The sequence below is a fragment of the Lissotriton vulgaris genome, chromosome 6 (genome assembly GCF_964263255.1).
Source record: "Lissotriton vulgaris chromosome 6, aLisVul1.2, whole genome shotgun sequence".
In the NCBI taxonomy this organism is placed as follows: Eukaryota; Metazoa; Chordata; class Amphibia; order Caudata; family Salamandridae; genus Lissotriton; species Lissotriton vulgaris.
Window position 1 is genome coordinate 32,764,918 of NC_141694.1, and position 16,885 is coordinate 32,781,802.

Sequence of the window (16,885 nt, forward strand, 5' to 3'; positions counted from 1 at the left end):
TATTCATACCATGAAGGTGCCAGGATTGACGTAACGTTGGACATAATAACGTCACCAAAGAACGGTAGTTCTTTGAAAACGCCATGATTTCTAGGACAAATCCATATTCAGGAAAGGGGATGTCCCTGACTGCTGATGCCGAGTTTTCAAAGAAATCATTGTGGCTTTTTGGAACTGGTGGAAGTAGCCATGCCGTAATTGGACTGCAAGGGCTATGTCTAAATATGGGTATGATTTCTATGCCTATATAAGGGTAATGTGAATTATACCTATATAAGCGCATGAATCGGGAACATTACACTAGGGTCCTAACACGCTATACAACAGTAGGAGTGATAAAGCCTGGTGCCAGGTTGAGTATAGATGGGCGATGGAGTTCTATGCCTTGTTGTGTTCGGAAGAAGTGATTAAAATCTATACCTGGTTTTGTATGGGAGGAGAGCTAAAAACCTATGCCTGGTTGTGTACAACAGGTGTGATAAAGTCCTATACCTGTTTTTTTATGGGAGGAGAGCTAAAGACCTATGCCTGGTTGTTTACTAGAGACATGATAAAATAAAATCCTAGCCCTGGCTGTGTACAGGAGGAGTAATAAAAAGCTATGGCTGGTGGTTGTCCTGCACTGTGGATTTAACACTCTCCAGGCAGGCAATCTCAGAGATTTGCATGTAATAACTGTCTCCTTTCAGCTTATATATTATAATATTGACACTGTACTTCGCTTCAGAGGTGTTGGTGACCCGTCGGCGCAAACCCTAAACATTTACAATCAACGTCACCACCTTCTAGTTGTTAGTGTGTTTTCCCCTAGGGATCATATATTGTTAATATGTATAATATAATATTAACAGTTATGCTGATCTCAGTGGAGTTCATGACCCGTCGTCACAAAGAGTAAAGATATATAAGCAACGTCACCAGCTTATGTTTTTAGTCTGTTCCCCCCTTTTGCTCATATACTGTGAATATATATATATTATAATTTTCACAGTCATGATCTCAGAGGAGTTTATGACCCGTCGCCCCAAAGATCAAACTTTTTGACCTCCCGGAGAAAAAAAGCTCAGAAAATAATTACAGCTCGAAAGTATTTCGTTATGGATGTTCTGTTAAATAGATAACTTTATTTTCCTTTTCTTTTTACTGTAATAATGGTATCAATCGTTGTATTGTAATAGATTGTCCTATTGTTACAGATGAGGAATAGGAGATTTTTCTGCACCATCTGTAATACAGCTTACAAAACATTAGAACGTACTTGATCAGATATTTTGTTCAGGGAGCATATTTTTCGAAATTGCAGAATAAAAAATATAGCTTTCATACATACTTTGTTACTTTAAATATTTGATAAACCCTAGATTTCTGAATGTTATTTTCTAATTTCTATTCTTCTCATTTGCAGTTCCTATTCACCTTCTCCCTAAAGGATATATAGGACCAATTCTGTATATTATAATAGTACTATCCTATATATTCTTAAGTGAGTATGTGATTTGTTAGCGGAACAGTGTGCGTCCTCTAAACACTACGACAGAACATTGCTGAATTCTACAGAATACAAATTAGAAAAATAATAATGCATACATTTCTATGTAATATGAAGTCAATTGTATTTAACTGTTTTTTACTTTTTCTCTTGACCTCGGATAATGTAGTGGGGAGTGTTTGTTGTAGCACTTCTATTCTACTTTATCTAAAAGTAACTGATGTCCTCTTACATTATCAAGAATATGGGGCAACACTTTTACAAACTATAGCAGAAAAAAGGATGGTATGGGGACACTTAACTGATATTTTATGAAATTCCATTTTTAATTGTCACCCCTTTCATATATACTGCGTCAGTTTCTCTGAAGAAAGTTTATTTGTATTTGCTAAATAAAAACTGTTTCAAACCTAGACTGAAATTTTTGCTGCGCAACCACACCTCCCCATCAGAAAAGTAAACACCACATTGTAAGTAAATAGTGCTCCTGGGAAGTATCCCACCCGCAAACCTGATAAAAAAAACACTGCAAGACACTGTAATTTTTTTGCCGTGATTTGTACACCACACAGCAATTATATAAATGACCCTTAAAACATTTAAAAACTGTTTTTACCTTCATAATCCCTGTCCACCACCTTGTGACCACTGTACAGAGGTAATAGTGTTCCTAACCTCCCCTCTATTACTTTCTTTTCCCATATTCCTTTGGAAGTGCATCACAAAATCACCGACAACAGTGAACCGTTCCTACCCAATAAAAAGCAAACTTGTGCTCAAAACACTTTAGCCAATAAAATGTCCATGTTGTTCCGCAGAGGAGGAAGGAATGACTTTCAAAACTTCTACTTTTAATGATTCATAGCCAATGAACATTAAGCTTTGTAAGGTCCCGCTTGGAACACGTTTCCCAATGAAATGTCCCTAATACTCCGCGAAGAGGGAAGAAATCGCTGAAAACACTTCTACTTTCAACAGTTTACAGCCAATCAACATTAAGCTTGGGAAAGTCCTCTTTGGAGCACGTCAGCAAATCAGACGTCCCTCCTACTCCGCAGAGTGGAAGTGAATGGCTGGCAACACTTCCACTTTCAATAGTTCGCAACCAACCAACATAACGCTCAGGAAAGTCCTCCTTACAACATGTAAGCCAATTAGATGTCCTTGCTACTCTCCAAGGCAGAAGTGAATTGCAGAAAACACTTCTACTTTCAATACTTCGCACCCAATGAACATTAAGCTTGTTGTTGGAACACCTTAGCCAATTAAACGTTAAATTTGTACCACGCACACATACAGAACACGCCGTCCTACATATTAATACATTTCCTGTATCAAAGTGATTCTATCCACAACAAAAGTGAACACTGCCTAATAAATAAACATTATTCCACATTATATTAAAGAGAAGCTGCAATAAGCTGCATTGTTGTTTTCCCGATATAATTTCCACAACCTACTGCACCCCCCTCCCAACATGAGTGAAGCCCCGGGACTGTGGGGGCACCAGCAAACCCCTGCTAATATTTTTATTATATTTTCCACTGACTTCTTCTACAACTAACGGTTTGGATTAGCAAAATTGTGTGGTGAACTTGTGACCTGTATGCTCACTTAAGTGTTCCATGAACTGTAACTATGGTAACAGGCAGTAAGCAGTTTGGAGGTAGGGTTGAAAAGTAGTAGCTGTACAGAAACTGTTATATTTACCCAGGATCCTTTACATACAGAAAGAAAAGCAAAGTAAGACAGAACACTGTGTAGCAGATTTACAAGCCCCTTGAGCCACTTTCGCGTCACTTTTCCCATCTTAAAAATGATTCAACAGTAACACAATGAACTTGTAAATCTGCCCCTATGCACATTACGAGCAAAAGTTTTCTCTTTCAATTGTTTATCGATCACAATTAGACAGTGTTGCTTCAAGATTCACAATGCACTTCAATAAATACTTTGTGCCTATTTAAATGGGAGACGGGATTGTTGACATTACAAAACTTAGGGGCATTTTTACGGCGTTAAAATTGTCGTTGCTTTAACGGCAGCAAACTACAACAAAAATGGTGAAAATGGACTTAAAAATCCTTTGTTATCTTACCAGAAGAGTTTTTCAACATTGCTGTTTGCTATGCAAGAGTGAGAGCCACCCTCCGGGGCTATAAAATAAATGGTGCCTACCCCCGGGACACTTCTGTTTCCTATGAGAGGGCAGGAGTCTTGCCGCTCCCGCCCTCCCACAGCAAAGTTAGTTTGGATTTTGAAAGAGAGAGCAGGGAAATATGTTCTCTCTTTCAAAATCCAAACTAGATTGCTTTTCCACATGCATGTTAGCATCTCCCCATGTGGAAAAGCAATGCCGGCTCCAGGAGGATGCGGCGAGCCTCCTGGACCGTGTGGGCATTTTGGATCCCCTCACGGTCCCCAACATTTTTTATAAGACCAGGGGGATGGCGTCCCCGGGGATATTAGAAATTACTGATAGGGGCTATTTTTTTACGGGCTCAGTGCGGCCCCCTGGTGAGCACTCGCTGGATGCACGACTCATAATCTGTAGAGTGCACGACTCCAGCACCTTTTGTGCACAGCTTCTATGCGTTTGGGAGCCGGCATTGCTTTTCCACAAGGGGAGCTACTAACATACAGCTCCCCATGTGGAAAAGCAATCTGTTTTAGATTTTGAAAGAGAGAACAGATTTCCTTGCTATGGGAGGGCGGGATGGGCACCCCGGGACACTGCAGGAGCCAGCCCTCCCACAATACATAAAGCCCCGGGGAGTGGTGGTCCCCGGGGCTTTGGGGACCTTTGAGCCCCCCAATCCATTTTTTTAGCCGCGGGGGATGACAGGCTCTCGATTGTAATGATCCCCGGGGCTGGGGGGCCCCTCTGGGCCCTCCATAAAATGTAATAGTTTTGTCCCCGTGGTTTTACAGCAGAGTCCGCGCACCCAATGCCACTTGCCTTTTTTTCGACAAAAATAAATAAATTTAGTAAGCAGGTCTAGAGGGTCAAACTAGTTCTATCCTGCCCCCTTTCTACGTTTTGCACACTTGTTCCACTGACTTCTTAAGCCTCGCTTCTACAGAGCCACGAAATGGCTGCCAACAGTTCCTGGTTTTGAATGTTGACAACCACTTGACAGCCAATTAGCATTCAGCACGTGATCGGAAGGGTGCGCTTATGATACACTCACGGTTTGCTCATAGTCCGCTGATCCATCGCACCCATTGATATATATATGCTTTTAACTGTAATTTTCTCAGGAACTACTGAACAGATTGACACCATTTAAGAAAAAGGCACAAGTCTGAACTGAGGACTACATCTCTGCCAAATTTGGCATAATTCCATTCAGCAGTTCGGGCTGTAGCCCTGGCTAAAAGTTCAATGGAAAATTGCATGGGGAAAACACATTTTGGTACTCCCCTTTTTTCTCAGCCCCCACTTCACGAATCACCCCGAACCTTTCAGGGAAGGAGTGAAACTGAGCAAGCATTAGTTTAAAAAATGTTGCGAAGATTCATCAACCAGTGCCAAATAGAATGTTGTGGATTTCCTATGGAAAATAGGTCCTAACTATAAATACCTACTGGCGACCACCAGTAGGTAATTTATATATATATATATATATATTCACTGAAAAAACCAAAGGTTTCACACCAGTTATAGTTACCTGGAAATTTTACTGACATAAAACCATTGAAATTCCACGTTATAGTTAGTTGGACTCACTATAACTTGCACGCCTGCAATGCACTGCTAATGACGTCAAATATTACATCACTCATGACATGGTCAGTGACATCACTCATGACATCACTCTAATTCTCATCAAAGTGCTATATTCTTAAAAAAATGAAAAAGAGTAAGTGAAGTGGAGTGCATTGATAATGGAAAGGAAAATGAGTAAGAAAGAACAGAAAGGTATGAGAGGAGAAAAGAAGTGAAGTAGGAGGACTGAAAGAAGGTGAGTGTTGGGAAGGAAAGTAAGGAAAAGGAGAGTGAACATGGGGAATGTGGATATTCAAAGAAAATGTTGAAAAGGAACGGGGGTGTGGAAGGGTAAGAAAAGATGCATTGCTGGAGTTGCATCATTTTTGTGACACACTCCAGCAATGCATCACTTTTGCGCTTACAGATACGTCTGAAATACTGATGTATCTGTAAGTACTTCGGAAATAATACGTCATAAATTTAATATGACGCATGACTAGAAGACTGAAGGCCTCATTTATGAGGCCATGCGTCACTTTAACGCCACCAGAGCGTCACTTTTTGTGTCGCACCAGTGCTGTAAAAAATGCACCTTATTCAGTCATATTTACAAAGTGACGCATCTAGGTAAATGCGTCACTTTGTAAGCCTCTGCGCCACATTATACCTATGTCAGGTGTAATGTATGCAAAAGGGACGTATTGACGCAAGAAAGGGTCGTAGAGGTGACGCAGTGAAATCTATGAGATATCACTGCGTCACTTTTATGACGCTGTTGCGTCCAAATCTTACGCCTGTTTCACAGCAGGCGTAATACTGATGCAGGCCCTTTCACATGGGGCCTGGCCCCATGTGAAAGGATGCATTGCTGGACTTGCATCATTTTTGTGACACACTCCAGCAATGCATCACTTTTGCGCTTACAAATACGTCTGAAATACTGACGTATCTGTAAGTACTTCCGACATAATACGTCATATATTTAATATGACGCATGACTAGAAGACTGAAGGCCTCATTTATGAGGCCATGCGTCACTTTAACGCCACCGGTGCGTCACTTTTTGTGACGCACCAGTGCTGTAAAAAATGCACCTTATTCAGTCATATTTACAAAGTGACGCATCTAGGTAGATGTGTCACTTTGTAAGCCCCTGCGCCACATTATACCTACGTCAGGTGTAATGTATGCAAAAGGGAGTATTGACGCAAGAAAGGGTCGTAGAGGTGACGCAGTGAATAAACTGGGTTTTCCCCGTGCTACGCTCCCCGGTCCGTTTTTTTTTTCCCCCCCCGCGGGGCCCTTTTATAGCCCCCACATCAAACCTAGGGGGTTGGGGGGGTCTACTCTGCCCCCTTATGGTCATTTCCCCATTTTTTTTTGCCACCTCTTGTGTCTCGATCCTACCGAGACACAAGATGGCAGCCGCTCCGGACTGTTTCGAATGTTTACAGACACCCGTGAGCCAATCAGCTTTCCGTGCGCAGGTTGCGTAGCACGCCCGGTGCACTCCCCGGTGCGCGTACCGGGGCGCGCCTATAGATATATATATTATTTTGAACCTAAATTACTCAAAATCCACTGGAGCACATATCTTGAGACATAGCAAAGGCACATCGGGCTACCAGTCCCTACAATTTTGTCAAGTTTGGTGGAAATCCATTCATCCGTTCGGGCTAAAAGTGAATTTGACCGCCCTATGGAAATTAACATGGAGAAAACACGTTTTGGGACCCCCCTTTTATCTCAGCCCCCGCTTGACGAATCCCCCTCAAACTTTCAAGGAAAGACCGGAGCTCCGCGAGGCAAATTTGAGGAAATTTTTAGGCAGATTCGTCAACCGGCGCCAAAGTTATTCACAATAGAATTTTGAGATTTTGCATTGAAAAAATCCTAACTATAACTACCTATATATATATATATATCCATTCAAACAGGTTGCCATGTGAAGACGCCACAGTCCAGGGAGTATAAACATCTTTAATTGCAGACTTCAGCATACAGAGTGACAGTCTCCCACCAAATTTCATCAGTAGCCCAACGCGTTTCAAGCACTCCTGTGCTCTTGTTCACGGGCGAAATGGAGAAGGGAAACAGCAGTCCTTCAATAGGGAACACCTGATAACTTCACAAAGTCCCGCCCCAGTGGGCGTGTGCATGCGAAGCATGCTGGTACTTGAAGTTCCCCTTGAGTTTAACCCTTGTGGGTGTCGCCGCCTCTCTTCCAATAATCCAAATTAAAAACCCCAGTGGGTCCAGAGGGAGCTGAAACAAACCGCCAGGCTGACTTGTAAATTGTCTGACAACACGGCTGTCCCTGGTTCCAATGTGTTTGAGTGTTCAAACACCGGCTCTGCACCTCGCAGCAGGATGTCTTTGCGACCGAGCTAGCCGCCACAAAATCCATTCAAACAGGTTGCCCATGTGAAGACGCTACAGATCAGGGAGTATAGACACCTTTAATTGCAGACTTCAGCATACAGAGTGACAGTCTCCCACCAAATTTCATCAGTAGCCCAACGCGTTTCAAGCACTCCTGTGCTCTTGTTTTTTTTCAATTTGCGCGGGGGGAGCGCCCGGTACGCGCACCGGGGAGCGGACCGGGGAGAGTACCATGGGGGAAAAAGAATGACAGAGTTTTTTAAAAAATGTAGCCTTCTTTTATAAATTGGAGGTACTTCTGAAAAGAACTGTTTTTTCTACTTTTTTTTTTTTTTTTCATTTTTTTTGAACATTTTGTACTTTTTTTGGCTTTTATGAACTATTTTATATTTTTTTTGTTATTTTTCTGGGGAGAAACAAAAAAAAAGGAATTGAAAACGGCTCAACTGGAGCAAAAAAAACCAGGAAAAAATGATGGATTTTTGGGGCATTTGTGGTTGTCACCAGCACGGTTGATGAGCTTAATGCTTTGCTCACCATAGGTGATGGTTTTCCCACCAAAAATACAAGTGATCTTGTATTTCCCAAACTGGGGTTGAATGTTTGGGACCATCTCTCTTGTCTCTGGGCCCAATGGAGTGGGTTGTTTTCTTTTTGAGGTGCTGGGTGAAGATTGGGGAGGGTTACTGGCCAGTTCTCTCACCTCTGCCGCTGCATGTGGCGAATCATAGTGTTATTGCCAAATGAGTATTTTTTGTTAGGGTTCCCCCTTGAAAGTTCCATGTTACAGATTAGGCAAGTCACCTTTGGTGCATTCGCCTTTTTTAGGCCACTTGGGATGGAAAAAAACTCCCATACAATGTGTGGCTTTGACCTATATGGGTATTGTCTTCTAGCAGGAATGTCCTCCTCCCCTCCTCTTCCTCCTCCTCCTCTTCCTCTTCTTCATCTCCACCAGTGTGGTGTTGTGGTGGTCCTCTTGGTGGTGGTGGTGGCTGAGATGCTCCTGCTGCTGCTACTACTAAAGCCATTTTTCAGTCCAAAAAAGTACAGAGAGGTCTTTCAACAGGTCTTCTTCACTCAAAGTACAAAGTGAGAATGAGGATAACATGTGGGGGCTTTCATCAATAGGAAAAAAAAACTGTCCTGAACCAATGAAAAGTGTTAATTTCAGGTCACATGACCAGGGCTTTCATCATTTAGAAACCAAAACTGTCCTGCACCAATAAAAAGTGTTATTTTTAGGTTACATGACCCGACGCCCTTACGCTACGCGCCCCCGGGCGCGCCCAGGGGCGCGTCACGTAAGCGCGTCGGATGCTTACATTGCGCGATCGTATGCGCTCGAGTGCTTCCGGGTGCGTTTACGACGTGCGTATCACGCGGACGCGGCTACGCGATACGTCACGATGATGTTTTCGTTCGCCTGCAATGCACTGCTGATGATGTCACATATTACATCACTCATGACATGGTCAGTGACATCACTGATGACATCACTGATGACACCATCCTTGTGACAGAATGACAGACCTCCTTTCAGTGCAATGTAACCCTTGAAACACATATTCAAAAATAGAAACTAACATTTACAAAAAAATGGAGATACGCATACAAGTTACAACAACCAATTCAGTAATACCACCATCTATATACACATCCATTCATTCAGCAACAGTTCTATATAGCCACTCATACATATACTCACTCATCATATGTAGTGATACACATATACATCCTGTTACACACCGACAGTCTTCCAAAAGTTACTCACACACATACTCACACATGCAAATAAACTATTGAACATCCATTTATTAGCATATACAACTATACACACACTACCACCTTACTTCTAAGGAAACATACACATACTTACTCTCTTAAACAATCATTTATAGAAACACATACTTATTTAAACAGGAACTCTTACAATCTCTCACTCTCACATATACTCACTTATATACATCAATACTCACATATACTAGATTAAAACATATGTAGTTACTCATAAAGACACTAGTGAGGCAGGCATTCACTCACTAACACACACATATACACACTCAGCCACCCATACAGTCCTGCACATATGCTGTCTTCAAAACACATACAAACAGTGAGTCAGTGACCAACCCATACAGCCACTTATACACAAAGTGAAACACTGATACATATATTTAAATATTTAAAAATTACTCGCTAATATATGTATTTACTAAAATACACTTAATAAGCCAATTAACCAATCAATATTTTATTTAAAAAACATCCATTTACACACTTATTTAAACATTTATTCTTCCATCGACCTTAACAAATACATATATAAAACATATTTATTTTTCAGAAAGACACACGTTCAGTGGATGGTGTCATCAGTGATGTCATGAGTGATGTCACTGACCATGTCATGAGTGATGTAATATGTGACGTCATCAGCAGTGCATTGCAGGCGCGCAAGTTGTAGTGAGTCCAACTAACTATAACGTGGAAATTTCAATGGTTTTATGTCAGTAAAATTTCCAGCTAACTATAACTGGTGTGAAACCTATTGTTTTTTCAGTGAATATACATATATATAGTGCTCTATGGATCATTGTACACTATGTAGATAGATTGAATTGTCTCTGCACTTCACTGCACTTTATTCATCCAACATTGTACATTTGTGCTTGTTTTCTATGAATTTAGTGTTGATTTTGTGCCTTGTCTATTTAACTTGTAAATATATAGGATATAGTGTTTTTTATATATATATACCCGTTTTTAGCTTTTTTGATACACTATTTTTGATACTAGCTTTTACCATTTATGACTTTGAGTGCCATTATTTATTATATTTATTAGCCCTTTATATTCAGGGATCTGAATTTCTGTGCTCATTTATATTATGTATGGCATCTCTGGTCCGGTAATAATGCGGCTTACATTGCACTGTGACACTTTTTTCGCCACAATCACTTTTTTTGCACTTTATCTATTTACGCACTTTAAACGTCCTTTTGCTGCTATTCAATCTTGCTATTTTGCACATGACAGTCAGTTGTTTACACTTTCTTAAATTTGAGCTTTTTTAGCTTGGAAATGTTAAATAATATATACCTTCTATATATCTGTGATGGCAATCTACGTTATTGGTTAAGAAGATCTTCATGTTTTCATGTTATTAGAAATAGTTGCACTTTTTAGAGTCATTCTGGATTTAACCAGTCATTTGTAATTCTATGTGTGCTTAAATGCCATCACTTTGTAACTTTTGGATTCAACCTATGACTGTTATTTAAAATGTGCTGTTTACTTGTAATCTATGCAGCAAAAGTCTTTCTTCACTGTTGTTACCCATGTGACACGGGAGGTTACCACCAGGGGGTGGTAACACAGTGTTAGCATACCATTTTAAAAAGGCTTGTGATTGTTTCATTTTAACTGCAGCGTGAACAAGGGCACTCGTGCTCGAAACGCGTCGCTGGTTTGGCTTCTGTGGATTTAAAATAGACAAGATCTTTGCTGACTTGGTGGTCCGTATTCCCTTTTGTTGATGGCGTGGAGGCTTTGACCACGAACGCAGATCTCGAAGAGGGGGAACTTTGTGCTCTTATATATATATATATATATATATATATATATATATATATATATATAGAGAGAGAGAGAGAGAGCGAGAGAGCGAGAGAGAGAGAGAGAAGCGATTATCTTGGTGGATGGGTTACTCAATCACCACAGTGATGGATATCCCGTCCAGCAAAATATAAATCCCACAGGATACAATGAGATTTATATTTCATAGGATGGGATATAACCGTCATCGTGGTGACGGAGTACCCCGTCCACGGAGATCTAAATCAGGCCCTTGCTGTTAATAAAGGGTATGTTTTCAACAGGTTGAAGGGAAATTGAAATAATGCAAAGTGACAGTTGAAATCAAGTCAGATACAAGAGTGGGCCACTTGGTTAGTATGTTCAAAGAATGACTTTTTAATTAAGTAAAAAAAATGTTCAGTTTTTTAAAGAAAATGTACTTTACCAATAATGCTCAGATCAGAGTGAGAGATGGCTTTCCATTACACACCATCCACATACCCTTCTATAAGTCACATTTAACTCAGTTTTAAGTTCTCAATCAGACAGCCTTCCAGTAGTTTAACCAGCTGGCTGAGAGAGCGGAAAGGCTCACAATTCAAAATGCAGCCCTGTCCACCAGGCCCAGCGCCTTGGGCATTGAAATGATACAGATATGGAAAGGAGAGAAGGGAAGGAGACAAGAAAGGAGTGGGAAAGGACTGGAGATTTACCTGGTATGAAATGAGTCCATCCCACTGGCGGTGGTGGGTGGCTGTGCTGTACATCCACTTCAAGACAGAATCCTTGATGAAGACCGACAGCGCTCGAAGGATGAAGGAGGTGAAAAGATTCAGGTGGATATAGTTCCTGGTGCAGTGTAAATGTCTACAAAAAAGATACAGAGAAACAGCAGCTGATGAATGTAAGGTTTACTATAAGGAGATAATTTACATTTTGTCAAATTGTTTGATGAAACAATGGACTGCAAGAAAAAGTTTCATAAAAAACTAAAATAGAGAAAATATTATTGGTGTTTCTTCTCAAACGTGTTCTGAACACGAAGGCCTAAATTACTTACCGATAATTCCATTACTCTGAGTTTTCTCTTTCTCATTTCAGTTGTGAGATGTGTTCTCCTCCACAGACAATCAGTGCCTCTAAATTGAAACACAAAACTAGAAATCTAAACATTTTTACTTCCTACTCCCACCAGTATAATATTAATGCTACCTACCCCAGCACGTCTTGAATATAATTAAGCTGACTAAAAACCTCCTTTCTCCCGCCAATTCAGCCCGGCTGTCCTACTAACGGGAACGAAGAAGGAAGTGATGATTGAAAAGAAGAAGAATGAAGTTAGAGTAATGCAATTATAGCCTCCCGGATATCCTTGCAAATGAGATTAGTGAACCATCCTCTAATCAACCTGTCACCCCTTAATTCATCACGTCCCCTCTTGAAGAGATAGAATGAAAGTTTTATCCGCCCCTCAACGTTCAGATCCCAGGCTGTAAAAATAGCAAATACTAGTAAGAATATCATTCCTAGCTCTAAGAGTTCATCTCTAATTGGGCTGAGCTCTCCCGGTAGTGCCTGGAGGGAGTTAGACCAGGTGTCAGGACGCATTATTCCTATGGTCAGCCTGTCCCTAGATACACATCCAATGTCATGCACTATCACAGTTCAACTTGGAATATTGCGAGACTAAGATCCGTAGCTCTGCTAAACCAGCGATTAGAGCATTACATTGGTTGCCCGTGGAGCAAAGGGTGCATTTCAAGGTCTTGTGCCTAACCCACAAAATCCTTCATGGAAAAGCCCCGTCAATCCTTAAGGACCTTGCTGTCCCGCATACCACGTCTAGAACTCTCCGATCTTCGAACGCCCATCTAACCCAAATTCCCAGGATAAAGAAAGCTCGCTCCGGAGGGCGGCGCTTTTCCTATCACCCGTCCAAGAAGTGGAACACCCTTCCGCTTGACCTCCGGGCCCAACACAATCTGCTGCCTTTCCGAAAGCTACTAAAGACATGGCTGTTCCCATAACCATCTGCTGCGCAGTCGGCTGATCTCTCTGGTGCATCTTTTAGCGCTGGGACGCTCACGGGCAGCCATGCGCTCTAGAAATCTCATTACAATTACACAATTACAATTACTTAGGAATAGGGGTGCCGATCCTGATTGAAAGAATTTCATAGAAAAGTTTGACATCTGTACCTTCCAGGAGACCTGGTCCATGGAGCCCCTCTACCACCCTGGATATTTAAACTGTTTTATCCCGTCTACCCTGGGTGTAAAGGTCGACCATTGGGGGGCCGTACACTCTGGATTAGACAAGACATCGGTCTTAAGATCTTAGTAATTACCAGTAGAGAGTAATGATATTCTTGCAATTAGGTTGGTATCCGGCTCATACGGAACAATTGTCATCTTAAATGTATACGCTAGAGGCCTCAGTGGGGGTGGAGATCTGATACCATCGATCCTCTGGGCAAGCTTCTAGATAGGATCTCAGGGGAAGCTACAGTAGTCGTAGCTGGGGATCGAAACATGACGTTTGAACCCTTTGATAGTGTGATAGAAGGGACTAGGACGAACAATGGGGTGTACCACTCTTGGAGTTAACCTCCTCAGGGCTGGAACTTTTTAAAAACATCTCATAGAACGTCTCTGAAATTAGGTGCTCCCATTGCTGAGACCAATTGGCTGTGCCAATGCTTGTGTTTATAAGCAGAGGCTGTTTTTAGATACGTAATTCGAAGGTTGAGATCCTAATATTTTCGGCCACTGTCTTTGTGCAATTGAACATTAAATTTGAGTTTTTGAGCACAGATGAGATTAATAGTTTATTATTCTTTTTATGGACAGACTGTTTATGCTTCTTAAGGGTAGAAAGTGATGTGGCACAGTAGTAAGCACAGTGTGTAGATCTGCAGGTAGCTCATTGTGGTTACAAGGTGTGCACTGGGGCAATCTCACTGGATAAGCTGACTAACATAGCAGTTAGGTCATCAAGCGTGCACTTCAGTCAAGTTTCAAAACTGCTAAACTGCCTTCTTAAAATTGGAGATTAACAGGACCTCTATGGTGAAACCTTTTGCCAGATCGCGTGTCCCTGGAAGAGATACAGGAGAGATCAAATCCATGGAAGAGGTATAGAAGAGAACTGGTCCAAGGGAGAGATATAGCAGAGATCTGATCCATGCAAGAGATTCAGGAGAGATGAGGTCCATGGAAGAGATTCAGGAGAGATGTGGTCCACAGAAGAGATACAGGAGAGATGTGGTCCTGTCACGCCTGCCAGCTCATGACCCTCAACAAAGATGGCTGCGCCGCTTTGCGCATGAGCAAGTGAGCCAGGCAGACGTCAAAAGCCTGACTTCCCTAGACACCGACGCTTCGCTCTCTAGTGTTCGTGCACCCTATGCGTCGCTTCCGCCCTAAGCCCGTTCCGAGATTTGTTCCTGCTTGCGTGCGTTTCGTGCCGGTGCTCTTTTTGTCCAGCAAGTCATCGGTTCCTCCGGTAATCCGAGCCCCTCGGTACTCTCTCTGATATTCAAGTGGGTATCTGTTTGTTTCTGGTGAACTGTCACTATACAAGAAGACGCTCCCACTCTGAACCCTTTATAGTGGGTTTAGCGTCTCTTTGCTCCTTGTTTACCCCTCAGTGCCAGCTAGAAGCTCTTCCTTGCTTCCAAAAGGAGGACTCCCGTTTGTTGCTCCCGGTTCTGCTCGTCAGCCAGACTTAGTTCCCATTGGACGGCCGGACTTCGGTAGAGCAGGCGTGGAGTCTTACTGGGGCATTGTGGAACTAGTAGTCCGCCTGAGTTATCCTGTTATTTTCCCCCGAGCCATTATTTTTATTATTGATTTGCGGCATCATTGGACCAGCCATTGAGATTGTCAAGATTGGCAGGGGTTACAGCTCTGGATGCACTGAAGATCTGGTACAGGCGCCTGGCGCTATTTATCTGTTATTGTTTATGGTGTCTCTTTACACAAATGTTATTAGTGGGTTTTCTCTTGGCGCAGATACCACCATCAGACCAACACCTCTTAAAGCATCAAACACCATCACTGCCATTACACCTCACACTAGGGTAAGTCCTGTATGAGTAGATGCATTATTCATAGAATAGGAACACACCTCTATATCCCATTGTTTGTCTCTTTCCTTTTAGATCAACCCATAGAGACTAGTGATGAGAGATTAGTTGTGGCAGATAACGAAGGAAACGTGTGGTGTGCAAGGGAGGACTTGTTATATTATCTATAGGTAATATAGACAATACAGACAGGGAGGTGAAGAACAGACAAACAGGGGCTGTTGGGGTTTTCTTAACCTGTACACTGTTCATTGCCCTCTTTTACAGTGCCTGTGTCCGACCTGCTGAAGCCTCCGGTCCAAGGTGTCTTCTCCCCTTCTTTCCTCGTTTTGTTCCCTCCTTTCCCTCTTTTCACCTTCGCGTGCTATGGTCTGATAGACGCGTTGGTGTGAGAGGGAGGGGTTGGGCCTATCATCGGTTCCTGGCACTCCTGCGGAAACAGCTTGTGGATCCTTACAGGTCCATGGAAGAGATATAGGAGTGATCTAGTCCAGGGTAGAGGTATAGGAGAGATCTGGTCTATGGGAGAGATATAGGAGAGATCTGGTCCATGGGAGAGGTATAGAGGAGATCTGGTCCATTGGAGAGATATAGGAGAGATGTGGTCCATGGAAGAGATATAGGAGAGATCTAGTCCATGGAAGAGATATGGAAGAGATTTGGTCCATGGAGGAAATTCAGGAGAGATGTGGTCCATGGAAGAGAGATAGGAGAAATCTGGTCCATGGAAGAGATATAGGAGAGATCTGGCCGATGGAAGAGATATAGGAGAGATGTAGTTCATGGAGAGATCTAGTCCATTGAAGAGATATAGGAGAGATCCAGTCCATGGAAGAAATATAGGAGAGATCTGGTCCATGGACGAGATATAGGAGTGATCTTGTCTATGGTAGTGGTATAGAAGAGATCTGGTCTATGGGAGAGATATAGGAGAGATCTGGTCCATTGGAGAGACATAGGAGAGATGTGGTCCATAGAAGAGATATAGGAGAGATCTGGTCCATGGAAGAGACATAGTAGAGATCTGGTCCATGGAAGAGGTATGGAAGAGATCTGGTCCATGGAAGATATATGGGAGAGATCTAGTGCATGGAGAGATCTAGTCCATTGAAGAGATATAGGAAAGATCCAGTCCATGGAAGAGGTATAGGAGAGATCCAGTCAATGGAAGAGGTATAGGAGAGATCTAGTTCATGGACAAATCTATTCAATGGAAGAGATATAGCAGAGATCTTGTCCATAGAAGTGATATAGGAGAGGTCATTAAGAAAATGAGTTGGATTCAGCTGGAGAACCGACCCGTAACTTAAAGTCGAGTAAGAGATTAAAGTTTCCTTTCTGAAGGGTGAACGCTGCAATTTTCTTTGCCTACGTGGAGAGATGGCTAGCGGCGGAGTGAGGTGGCCTATTGACTGAGATAAAAAATAACTATGTCAGACCAACTTTCATCCCTACTACTAATAACTCGCAACCCCAGCTAGGGATTCAGGATTTGGAAGAAAACCAAAGGGCTAGAGATCATAAGTTAGAAATGGTGAGGCTTTAATTGAAGCTGAAGCAAATCGAGAGAGAAACAGCGATGGAGGAGAGAGAAAGGGCGGAGGAGGAGAACAAGAATGCCCGTGCCCTGGAGGAA

General features: G+C 42.2%; 1 protein-coding gene across 1 annotated transcript in view; it reads right to left on the minus strand.

The window, feature by feature from the left end:
* The window catches only part of GLP1R (glucagon like peptide 1 receptor), a 667,920-nt gene that overhangs the window by 536,231 nt on the left and 114,804 nt on the right, over positions 1-16,885 (minus strand). Inside the window, exon 4 of the mRNA XM_086925577.1 lies at positions 11,876-12,029. Coding sequence (XP_086781703.1) covers positions 11,876-12,029 — 154 coding nt within the window. The remainder of the gene's footprint in view (positions 1-11,875; positions 12,030-16,885) is intronic.